A 12,840-nucleotide genomic window follows, 5' to 3' on the forward strand; every position below is an offset into this window, starting at 1 on the left:
TAATAATATTGTTTTCCTTTTTCTCTGAGGCATCTCAACTTCCCAGGAGAAGGAATCCTGGCGAAGGGATTTTTCAGTAAATATGATGGTGACGCTCTTTAAATCCAAACAATTGCATTTACTTGCTTACTGTGCAAGCTTGTACATCTGCCAGGATAACTTTTTTCCCCTTTCCTTTGCAGAAATTGTACCTTCTGATCAGAGGGTCCTGTTTGAATTGCCACATGCTGACGTGTCCCCGAGCCGTGGTTCACCTGCTGCTGAGCCAGCTGAAGGTGCTGCAGAAAGGGCTGCTGCATGCTGTCCATGAGCTCGAAATCATCCTCAACAGGGCAAGTACTCTGTGGTGCTCCATCCCTTTTTGGGTGGTCTCGCAGCTCTAAAGCTCTGTGTCAATTTATCTTCTTGTTCTCCTTGTAGTTTATGGAGCAGTGTGCAGATGCAACAGGCTCAGAAATTGAGGAGGAGTTGAATCGCCACGTGCAGGAAATGTTACAGAGCTCCCAAACCAGAGATCGGTGCTCAAATGTGAGTACAGGCAGTGCTTCTCCTGAGATCCTGGCCTTTATCCTCCTAAAGAGTGATGTGCAGGACATGTAGGTGCTGGATTTGTGTGGGTGCTAGATTTTGGAATTGAGGAGGAGTTGAATTGCCACGTGCAGGAAATGTTACAAAGCTCCCAAACCAGAGATCGGTGCTCAAATGTGAGTACAGGCAGTGCTTCTCCTGAGATCCTGGCCTTCATCCTCTTAAAGAGTGATGTGCAGGACATGTAAGTGCTGGATTTTGAAATTGAGGAGGAGTTGAATTGCTACGTGCAGGAAATGTTACAAAGCTCCCAAACCAGAGATCGGTGCTCAAATGTGAGTACAGGCAGTGCTTCTCCTGAGATCCTGGCCTTTATCCTCTTAAAGAGTGCTGTGCAGAGCAAAACCTGGCTTTGTAGGTGCTGGATTTTGTCCAGTTCTGAACTGTGTTATGTTTAGAGGGATTTTTGAGGGAAATGTCTGAAATTAAACTTAAAAAGGATTCTATTTCCTGTTAGTCCAACTGTTGAATTTCTGGAAAATAGGGAAATGTCTGTGCAGGGAAATGTTTTGATGGTGTAAATGCCATATTAAAATCTGATACTGCTGTCAGTACACCACCTACAGATGTTGATACCTCTCTGTCTGATGCTCTGACTGTTTTGAGCTGCAGAACACATTTTGAGAACTCATGGATCCAGCAAACTTGCAGAATTAATTACACTGACATTTTTAGGAAGACTTGTGTAATTGAATTCTAATTTCAATTTAAATGTAGTTTAATGTGCATAGTTAATAAAGGTGAGTGAAGAAGATACTTACAATCTAAGATCTTTCAGCAAATTTGTTTATAAGCCAGTTTTAATTCCTTAATCACTCATTTTAAAACTAAGCTTAAGCACTTTGTAAATCATGCATTCATGTCAAAAGAAGTGTTTTTTGTCATTTTTATACTTACTTAAATCATCATTAGAGAAAAGCTTTAAATTCCAGTACTGACTTGAAAATTAAAGACTTTATGGAATAAATTGAAAAAGGAGCATGGAGAGCACTGAGGGATGTGTCCCTCCAGCAAATGGGAAGGTGATGAAAGAACACTACAGATCAAGGCATGAATTAATCAGTACATGGATGTGTGTGCATTGATACTAATAATGTTCATGTTGTAATGTTAATTGTGAAATGTTTAGTGAAATCTTCATATGGCATATTTTAGTTTATTTTCATTATAGGCATTATTTTTAAGTTTTTTTTTTTTTTTTTTTCTTTACCAGGTCAAAAATGTGTGCGAGTGTAGAAATAAACTGGTATCAGAGTTCTGGAAAGCACACATGGCTTCAAAGAAATGCCCAAACTGCAAGTAAGTTTAACTACATGCGGAAGCTGGTTTTTAGTTAAATGCTGTGTTTATATTAACCTTTATCTCCCTGTCCTGTTTGGGTTTTTTCCCTTCAAGATCCAGGAGATCACTGGTGCGAAAGGAGCACAACAGCAAGCTGACAGTCACCTATCCTTCCACAGTGTACCATAAGTCAGGACAGGAAGGCATTCTGGATGAAACAGCAGGTGAAATATTTGTTTTCTACTCAAATATGTTTGCACTTTTCCCCTGCATTTAAGGGGCACAGATTCTTAGCAGCGACTGTGCACTTGGAACTCATTTATAAAAAATACTGATTATAACAAAACCAGTAAGCTCAGGAGTCAGAGAGAACCCAATTCCATTAAATTTCTGTTTGAGAGCATGTTGTGCTTTTTCAGCTTTAAGTGTCTCTGTGTCAGGAAAAGAAGTACAACAGTGTAATCTTTGTCAGCTTTAGGGTGGTTTTGGGGGCACTTCATTTTTGGCAGGTAGTTAATTTTCTGCTGGATTTTTTAAACAGAGCAACTACAGATAAGATTAATTAGGAGGAGGATGACCAACTTCAGAAAGAAAATCACATAATCCTAACTCTTACAAATTAATTTCCTCTTAAAGAGTAAAAGACAAAAAACAAAGTAGGTGGCACTTTCCAGGATTAATTAATTTGAATAAATTTGAACCTCCTTTTCCTTCTCATATCCTTGATCCTTTATACAGTGAGACAGAATTGAAGCAGACATTTTTGTGTGTTATTTAGCCCTTAGGAAAGGTTTCCATAGAGAGTTTATTTTGTTTGCTACTCTGTGATTTAAATGCTAGGTTAAATCTCTGGAGCTGTGGCTGAAGAAGCAAAATGGGAAGTATTCTGTATTCTGAACTAGGATGGATCCCCCAGTTAGGTACACTGTGCATAGCCTGTGATGGTTAACTCCCAAAAGGGAGTACCTTTAACCTTGGCATTGATGCATTTCTGTTTGAGGAAAGGAAAGGTTTTCTAGGTGAATGGAGAATTGAACTTTCAGTGTGCAAAAATCTGCATTTCTGGACCTAAGCCAGAAGAAGAATAGGAAACTGTCTGAGGTTGTGGGAGGATTGCTTTTCATTGACTTGTGGAAATTGAGAGCTAAAATCTCTGGCTTTGTTTTGAAAATGATTGATGTTTTTGCTTTTTAGTAGCAAAACCATGTGTTTTCCTTCCTCTCCAAAGCAGAGGTAGCCCAGACTCTCACCTATAATAGGGATGGTGCTTTTGTCTCCTTCAGCTGAGTATTTCATGGAAACCTTGGTACCTCCCTGGTAGTACCTGAACCCCTCTGAAAGCTTCCCCAGTTGCAGGCTGAGACTTGATTTGTGTTTTGGTCAGGGGATGAGATCATTTGAAGGAAGGTTCAGTGTGTTAGAGTGGAGTCTTATTTCTGTTACTTATATTCATATTTACTAGTCACAGAAATGGTTTCTTTTTTACTTAATTGTATATTCCCAAAGCAAACATTTAAATGATAACTTTGATGTAGATGTCAGCCAGTATATTTTGTATTTCCATTCCTTCTCTGAGCTGGAAGCTCCACTGTAAGCAAAAAAAACCCAAAAAAACAACACCTTTCAGAGTAATGTCTTGAGATTTTCTTTTTAAATAAATATTTTATTTTTATTTTATTTTTTACTTTTCAGGTATTGATGAAAGCCAGTTAGGGAAGAGAGGTTACCTGACACCAATGACTGCCAAGGAATACATCCTGGCTCTGTGGAAGAATGAAGGTAATGGTTGTGAAGAGTTACATGACTTTATTTTCTGTACCACTGCAGATTCTGGACAAATCTGCAAATCTTCCAGTATGAACTCCTTGTCAAATCTTTGCCTTTTGCCTTAGGGACTTCTGGCTGCAAAATAAGTTTTGTGACAGGAGGGCTGGCAGCCAGTGAATGCAGAGACCTGGATTCAATTAACACTTTGATCATTTATTCTCAAATTGTGGCTCCTCACAAATCACAACAGTTGTTTGCCGAGACTGTGATTTCCTGTGGTGCTGCTCCCCACAGTTACACTGTAAAGGCTGAGAATGGATTTATCAGCCTCTTTTTTGGGTTGCCTGTGCTCTGAATCCGTCTGCACTTGCCATGAGAAACCAAAGTACTTTTGTGCATCAGTCACAGTTAGTTGCTGGAACCTTTCTTCCTCTAGTTCTGCTTTCTCCATTTGCCATAATCTACATTTCTGTGCAGAGTTGTTCCTAAAATACCTCATATGTGACAAAAAAATGTGTCTGAATGTTTTTATTTTAAACAGGTTCAATAGTGTTAACTTAGCAGATTCTTTAGACTTGGTTGACCAAATGCATCTGGGGGTTTGGATTCCCAAACAATAGCAATGAGAATGAGTTTTTATTTCTTTTGTCTCTTTTTAGGTTTCTTTCTGCGTTATCTCTTCCCTGGGATGGATCCCCATGAGAGTTCAGAATTCAGTCCAGACATGTTTTTTCTAGATCTGCTTGTGGTTCCACCTTCAAGGTAAAATTTATCCCCCCAAAACCTTGTAGAAATCACAGGATTTAGTGCACCCTTTGCAGGATTTGGAGATCCAAACTCCTGTAATACAGACACTGGTCTGCTTAAGTGTCAGTAGAGTGTTTAAATAATAAAAATGATACTAGTAGTTGATAAGTTCTATTGTAACTTCAAGTGACTTCATTAGAAGACTGAAATGCTAATTATGGAAAAGATATATTTTAATATTTTATATTTTAAAATATATTTTAGTATTTAGTATATACTTAGTATATTATAAGTATATAAAATATATTATAAGTATATATTTATATAATATATACTTATATTAAATACATAATATATACTTAGTGTATTTATATTTAGTATTTAGGATATTTATATTTAGTATTTTAGTATTTATATATTAGTATTTTGAATGAATATAGAATATTGTAACTGCACAGTGCTGATAGAATTTCTTGTTACGGATCATTTATTTTTTATGACTGTCCCAGCAGAGTAAATGGATGCTTAAATGCCCACAGTTAACTTGGATTATTTTCCATGCCCTGAAGATTTAGCTTAGAATGTTTGAGGTTTTTCAAGCTGCTTTTGAGTGGCTTTGACCCTCTGAGGTGGTTTTGATTTGCTGTAGGTACCGTCCTGTGAATCGCCTCGGAGACCGCCTGTTCACCAACGGGCAGACTGTCAACCTGCAGGCTGTCATGAAGGATGCCCAGCTGATAAGGAAGCTCTTGGTTTTCATGGCCAAAGAACAGTGTCAGCCAATAAAGATCACAGAAGAAATTCAAACAGTAAGAGTTGCTGGTTCTCTTATTCTTTGCTTTTTTTGGATGGGTGGGTCGAGTTCAGGAAGGCTCATGTTTAAGGTGTTCCTGTGACAGTTTTTGCCTGAGCTGTTGGAATATCTGCTGATGAAGATGTTCCATACCATTTGGTTTTTTCCCTCTGCTCTTTTCTAGCTGGTGCAAAGGGAAAAAACCATTTTGCTCAGATTCTCTCAGCCATGGATTTTTGTATGTGAAACATAACAGGCTCCTGTTTCTAGAGAATTAAATGTGTACAGCACAAACAGTTCACAATAAAACTTTGCCAGCATTTCAACACATTAAAAGAGGGGTGAAAAGTCACTTCAGTTTCTAAGCCTAGTGGAGCCAGTTGTGATTGTGTTTATTTTTTGACAGCTGATGTCTAAGTAGGATGTAAAACTTCATAAATAATATAGTTAGTAACAATATTTGTCTGCTTCTGACAGTTCCCATAGCTGTATAGTGTAAATAACAGTGTATGTCAGCTTGCCTCATTCCATATTTGTTCATCAGTTTATCATGGAGGGGTCTTTGACACTGGGCTCAGTTTCAGGGGAACTTGATTTACAAATCATCTGCAGTGTAAAACATTTTGGAAACACTGTTAGTTACTCACAATGTAGCCACTAGATGGAGATCTGTTCTTAAAACATTTGACAGGAGGTCAATGAGTTTTGGATGTGACTGGTTTAGTGGCTTTTAGACTGAAAACAAAGTGATGTAAGTGATAAAATCTCTTGGGTTTACATTACTTTAATCTAAGAATAGGATTTTCTAGTTACAGTGATCCCTAACATGGACTGACTACCAGTGCAAAATAATGGTGAATGTTTCTTTTGCTGTATTTAATACTGTAATTAACACTATAACTTCAGCCTAGTAAGTGGAAGATATTTTTTGTTATGTCCAAGTTTCTAATCTCTGTTTTTGCAGGAGACAGGAGAGGATAGTGAACCTCTGGACCGTTCTGTGCTGACAACAATTCCAGGACAGAGCATTGCAGATAAGCTGTACAACGCCTGGATTCGCCTCCAGAGCCATGTCAACATTGTGTTTGATAGTGACATGGACAAGCTGATAACAGACAAATACCCTGGTATTCGTCAGGTGGGTACAGGCTGGAGTCTTAATTAAAACAGAGAAGCTGATGGAGTAAGAAAAATGAACTATTTGTGGTTAGTACATGGGCGTTTTCATGCCACCTCATCATTGCAAGAATCCATTTGGTTTTCCATACTTGTCACAATAGGACACAAAATGAACGACACACACAAGCTGGGATGTCCAAGGTAAAAAGAGAGCAGTTTATTTCCAAACTCCAATATTTATAGACTTTCAAAAGTGGCCATGGATTGGAGGATGAAATTGCCATCTCTCCAGCCACACTGGTCCAACCAACAGTCCATCAATTCTCTCCTCCTCCAGAAAGGACTGCAAAGCAATCATTATTTACATGAAAAGTGCGTGAGAAACTCCCTTACAAAAATACAAACATCAGGAGGCTTAGAAGAACTTAGAAGAGCAGGGTGACACAGACTTGCAGGTTCTAATTGTCACCTTCTGTTTCCCAAGCTGCTGGAGAAGAAGGAGGGGCTGTTCCGCAAGCACATGATGGGGAAGCGCGTGGATTTCGCTGCCCGCTCCGTCATCTGCCCCGACATGTACATTGGCACCAACGAGATCGGCATCCCCATGGTGAGCATCAACAAAGGACTGTGTCCTCCTGATGGCAGTTTGGCAGCAGTTTAAAATCCAGGGGGTTTCTGACTCATCTGAACTGTTTTCTGCCCAGTGTTAATAAGGAGGGAGCACTGAAGTGCAGGAGATTGTTACTGTTAGAAAATGAAAACACTACATCTGAGAAAGAGGAGTTTAAAAAAAAAAAAAAGCAGTACTTGCTTTGTGGGATTAGGAATTGAAGTAAGCTTGTTCAAAAGTAGATCCTGTTCCTCCTATGCTCTTTCTATAAGGTATTTTTTAGGTATTGCAGTGCCAGAGTATCAGTTGTTGGTTTCTCTGGGTCTGGATTGAAGGCACTTGAGATGATAGTTTCATGCTTGGACTCAGGTGTTTATCATTTCTTATCAATAAAACAGTCTCACTACTGTGAGTTCTGCAGCTTTTCATTATAAGGCACAAAATGGCCAACAATCTCTTGGTACAAGGACTTTTAACACTAAACCATCCAATTAAGAACTGACACCTGGATTATTTTCCCTTTTAACCCAATAATTGATCCCACAGAGCCCACAATGCAGACTTTTCTGCCCAATTACAAAATGCCACCCAAACCCATGGAGAAGGAAGAAGCAGCATGAAGAAGAAACCCAGGATGACACCCTGTGCCCTCCATCTTGCTGCCATCCACAACACACTAAAAATCCCAGAACCTAAATTTCTCACCCAGTGACACACCTACACTGCTCTCTAGAATCTATTCCACATTTTTGTGGATTCCAGTCTATCTTGAAGTCTGGGAAACTTTCTCCATGGATGAGGGTCAGAGTCAGTGCTGCCCTGGGGGTCAGGGCACCCCAGAGCAGACAGAGAAATATTCCTGGTGCTCTGGGTTTCCACGTTGCAGCCTTACCACAGAAGGCTGTGGTAATGTCACCAGCTTCAACAATCCCTTAAGGATTTTTAGCCACACAAAGATGACACCAAGCCTGAATTTGAGTTTTTCATTATCTTGTCTTTGCAGAAAATAGTGAACCTGATGATAATGTGCTTTTTCTCTGTATTTGTTGGCTTATTTGCAGAATCTAAATCCATGATTGCTTTATTTAATTGATAATTGAGTTTCATACCACAGTAGAAAATTGTAAAAGGGATGTTGTTTCTGTTCTTATGGCAGAGGATTTTAAAACGGAAATGTATTTATTTGGCACAAGAGTAGACTGAGGAGATGCATTCAAGAGCTTGAAGTAATTTATGTTTGCATTATACTTCTTAATTTTTGATGCTGTTTTATCAGCGATTTTTAGATCTTAAGCCAAAATTGAACAACACGTTATTTCTCTCCTCTTTTCCTTCCTGTCTAGGTATTTGCCACCAAACTGACCTACCCTCAGCCGGTCACTCCCTGGAATGTCAAGGAGCTGAGGCAGGCTGTCATCAATGGCCCCAAGGTGCACCCGGGGGCCTCCATGGTCATCAACGAGGACGGGTCCCACACGGTGCTGAGCGCCACCAGCCTGACCCAGCGCGAGGCCATCGCCAAGCAGCTCCTCACCCCCTCCTCGGGGGCACCCCAGGCAGGCCTGAAGATTGTGAGTATGGGCAGAGCCCTCCTCCATCTCTGCTTCAGGGGGTAGGAATAAAAACATGGCGCTTTTTCAAATTCTGAACCCCATTTTTCCTTCCTTTGCTTTCTTCAAATACGCAGTGTGTGCCATGATGCAGATTATTCTCAGTGGTGGCCTTGGCAGTGCTGGCTTAGGTGGACTCATAGGTCTTTTCCAACCTAATTGATTCTGTGTCAGTTGTTTCTCCTCTGTGCTACAGTTTAATCAACCTTTGAAACTTCTTAACTGTATCTCCATCCCTTACAAGAGTTGGGAAAGCACTATTTAGCTCCTAGGGCAAAAGTTTTGGTGTTTAATAGTGTTTTCACATTGTTATGTATTACCTTGTGTCTCATAAAGGCTTAGCAGAGATTTGAAATTTAAGTCTGAGTATTTTTGTGATGTCAGTTCTTTCAGAACCTGTCACAGAGTTAAACATAACAGTATTTAGATTGTACAAACAACTTTCCATGCTCTTGTTGGTAATCAATTAAGTGGATATTTGGATGTTACTAAAAGAAAAATTAGAATGAGACTGTTCTGAGAGACTCTGTTCTAGATAAGGATATATTGTGTTGTACTTAAAGATGAACTTAAGAGATTCTTGGCCTCTGCTTCACTTACTGAAAACTGTTAATAGCAGTTCAGCTATTACCACCTTAGTCTGGGGTGTCCAGGGCTGGGTATATTGTGGGAGGTATCAATTCAGCCCAGTGGGCTTTGGATGAAGGGCTGATTGATCACTATGGTTTGGGGGAGTTTATGGGGAATGTTTGTTTGGTGGAGAGCAGAGGGCATTCAGGGGCAAACAGTCTTGATTCTCTCTGAGTTTTACACAAAGCATGAATACCAGAAAAATGTTTTGGAGGACATGGTCTCAAGCTACGTCAGGGAAGGTATAGGTTGGATATTAGGAAAAAAATTTTCACTGAAAGAATAATAAAGTACTGGAATTCTCTTCCCAGGGAGGTGGTAGAATCACCATCTCTGGATGTGTTCAAAAAACAAAACTGGACATGGCACTTGGTGCTACAGTCTGGTTGAGGTGTGAGGGCACAGGTTGGACTCGATGACCTCAGAGGTCTCTTCCAAGCTCACGATTCTGTGGCTCTGTGGATGTGTGTGTGTGTGTTTAAAGCTCAGTCAGTCCTCTCGGAGGCACTGGTGGCAGCAGCCCGGTCTCTCTGGCAGGTGTGTCGGCACATCAGGAACGGGGACGTGCTGCTGCTGAACCGGCAGCCCACGCTGCACCGGCCGTCCATCCAGGCGCACCGCGCGCGCATCCTGCCCGCCGAGAAGGTGCTCAGGCTGCACTACGCCAACTGCAAGGCCTACAACGCCGACTTCGACGGCGACGAGATGAACGCCCACTTCCCTCAGAGCGAGCTGGGCCGGGCAGAGGCCTACACCCTAGCCATCACCGATAAACAGTACCTGGTGCCAAAGGCAAGTACAACTGCCGGAGACTTTTGTTTCTAGATGCAATTGTGTCGCAGACATCCTGCGTGAAAAATCCTTTCTTTGGGATTTTTCCTCCTGAGAAGCTGAGAGGCCTCAGGAACAAAATGTAAACAATGGTTATCTGCTGCTGTGGGATGCAACAGGTGCATCTGGGATTGGTCTCATGTTAGCTGTTTCTAACTAATGGCCAATCACAGCCCAGCTAGCTTAGACAGAGAGCTGAACCACAAACCTTTGTTATCATTCTTTGCTATTCTATTCTTAGCCAGCCTTCTGATGAAACCTTTTCTTCTATTCTTATAGTATAGTTTTAATATAATATATATAGTTTTATATACATATATAATATAATATAATATAATATATAATATAAATATAATATAATATAATATAATATAATATAATATAATATAATATAATATAATATAATATAAGTATGTGCTAATAAAGTATGTGATAATATATGATAAAATAATAAATCAGCCTTCTGAAACATGGAGTCAGATCCTCATCTCTTCCTTCAACCAAAAACCCCTGTGAACACCGTCACACAATTGCTTTTGTTTATTTTGTCTAATGATAAATGGGATAATTTTTTAACAGTCTGTTTATTTACTTCTGAGGTTTATTTCTGTTCTTTCTCCACTTGTGCTTCTGTTCCTCTAAAGAAAGGCCCAGCACATCCAAACAATCTTGTTCCTTTGAGTGGCAGTGTCCAGAAGAGATTCAGTAGAGAGTTGTGCTGTAATGCATTCTTTACAAACTACTTAAGTGCTTTTATCCAGGGGGAATAATTTTGGGAGCTGGAGGCACACAGCTTATTAACCCCACCACCACCACCTTTTTCTTGTTCCCTCTGTAGGATGGGAAGCCACTTCCTGGCCTGATCCAGGACCACATGGTTTCTGGAGTCAGCATGACACTGCGGGGCTGCTTTTTCACCAGGGAGCAGTACATGGAGCTGGTGTACCGAGGGCTGACAGACAAAAAAGGCAGAATTAAAACCTTTCCTCCAGCCATTATGAAGCCACAGCCATTGTGGACAGGAAAGCAGGTAGTTTATCATTTACAGGCTTAAAGAATGCTGCTGGTTTTGAAGTAAGCAGAATGCTAATAATAAACCAGTGCTGCTAAGAGTGTTGGAAAGGCCAAATCCTATTAACACCATGTAGGTTTTGGTGTGTGTTTCTGAGCTATAAAAGCCAACAGAAAACTTTTTTTAAAAATAAGTTTAATATATCTAAGTATTGGAAAAATTTTTGCTGTTTTATATTTCTGAATAATTACATATCTCAGCTCACTGTTCCTTCAGAGGGTAGAGTAGCAGGAGGATATTCCTGCCTTGTGAGACTTCCAAGCTTTTAAAACTTTGCTGTCAGTGGAAAGAATGCATGCAGGATGTTGCTTTTCTCATTCATGCCAGATTTTTTAATGTTGAGAAGCGATTATACAAAAGAAATAATTCCTGCCCCTCATCCTGCTTCTTTATAGGTTGTTTCCACATTGTTAATAAACATCATTCCAGACAACCATGCTCCACTGAACTTGACTGGGAAAGCAAAAATTGGTGGGAAAGCCTGGGTAAAGGGACCTGCAAAAGGATATCTGAATCTTGATTCAATGTGTGAATCTCAGGTATGCAACAGCTCTGGGGGTTGGACTGGGCTGTGTTGTATGAAAAAAGTGGCTGATTGAAGGATAGGCCTGGGATAATGGTTTTGTTAGACAATGTGTCTTCATTGTCAGACTTTATAGGTGCAAAAATGCAGGTGGTGTTAGAAGTTTCATTTCTGCTACAAATTCTGAAAGTACAGATAATCTGACCACATTTAACCATTCACCAGCATGCAAGCTTTTTAAACCTATACCAATTTTCACAGAGATTACACAGAAAAATGTGTTGAGTCACAGTGCAATTAAAATTTCTGTTTTCCTGATTCAAAGCTGTGTTTTATTTTTCAGGTTATCATCAGAGATGGGGAATTACTGTGTGGAGTCCTGGACAAAGCTCACTTTGGCAGCTCAGCCTATGGGCTGGTGCACTGCTGCTATGAGATCTATGGGGGTGAAACCAGTGGGAAGGTGCTGACGTGTCTGGGGCGCCTCTTCACTGCTTACCTGCAGCTCTACAGGGGCTTCACCATGGGTGAGTGCCTGCAGCACCTCCTGAGGTCTAAACCACACAGGTCGGGCATAATGCATGCTAATTCTGTGAATGAAATTCTGCAAAACTGCCCTGGAGTGAGATAGCTGCCTGCCAGCCTTTTTTTTTTTTTTTTTTTTTTTTTTGTTGTTTTTGTTTTTTTTGTTTTTTTTTTTTTTTTTTGTTTTTTGTTTTTTTTTGTTTTTTGGGTTTTTTTTGTTGGTGCATACCTGGCCTTCTAAGCATAAAGAGTCTTGAGTATGTCCTACCATTTCTCTTTTCTGTCCTGCCTAGCCAAAGTGTACACAGTTAATATGTCCTGTGCTGAAATTTTGTTTAGATCAAAACCTCGTGTTTTGCTTCTCTGAAAAGTAATTATTGCTTAGAAAGCAGAACAGCTGACAAAACAAGATGAAAGAACTTCAAGGGCTTGGTGTTTAATCCTTGCACATCACATTTTATGGCAAAACTTCTGGGAAATGAGTTTGAAAAGCTTTTATTACGGGTTTTCAAACTTATACAAGAGTTATGGAGACACAGTCAACTCTTAGCAGTAATGAGGGACCAGCACAGGGATATCTTTTGGAGTGAGGATGTGACTGATTAACTCACAAGACTCCTGAGAGCCAGGGTGCAAAAGTTAGACAGGAAAAGATAGCAAGCCTGGGAGCACTGGGCAGTTAAAACATCAGACAAGAAGTGAGCCTGGAGCAGGAGTTTGGGATTTGGTGTTCTGACACAGCCA

At 40.2% G+C, this 12,840-nt stretch overlaps 1 protein-coding gene across 1 annotated transcript in view; it reads left to right on the top strand.

Moving 5' to 3' along the window:
• POLR1A (RNA polymerase I subunit A) overlaps positions 1-12,840 on the top strand; it is a 34,887-nt gene that overhangs the window by 3,763 nt on the left and 18,284 nt on the right. Inside the window, exons 3-16 of the mRNA XM_063157922.1 lie at positions 183-332; positions 421-528; positions 1,802-1,887; positions 1,984-2,093; positions 3,562-3,648; positions 4,296-4,398; positions 5,033-5,192; positions 6,141-6,314; positions 6,780-6,902; positions 8,249-8,476; positions 9,683-9,937; positions 10,815-11,006; positions 11,444-11,587; positions 11,915-12,098. Coding sequence (XP_063013992.1) covers positions 183-332; positions 421-528; positions 1,802-1,887; positions 1,984-2,093; positions 3,562-3,648; positions 4,296-4,398; positions 5,033-5,192; positions 6,141-6,314; positions 6,780-6,902; positions 8,249-8,476; positions 9,683-9,937; positions 10,815-11,006; positions 11,444-11,587; positions 11,915-12,098 — 2,104 coding nt within the window. The remainder of the gene's footprint in view (positions 1-182; positions 333-420; positions 529-1,801; positions 1,888-1,983; positions 2,094-3,561; positions 3,649-4,295; positions 4,399-5,032; positions 5,193-6,140; positions 6,315-6,779; positions 6,903-8,248; positions 8,477-9,682; positions 9,938-10,814; positions 11,007-11,443; positions 11,588-11,914; positions 12,099-12,840) is intronic.

The sequence above is a fragment of the Melospiza melodia genome, chromosome 5 (genome assembly GCF_035770615.1).
Source record: "Melospiza melodia melodia isolate bMelMel2 chromosome 5, bMelMel2.pri, whole genome shotgun sequence".
In the NCBI taxonomy this organism is placed as follows: domain Eukaryota; kingdom Metazoa; phylum Chordata; class Aves; order Passeriformes; family Passerellidae; genus Melospiza; species Melospiza melodia.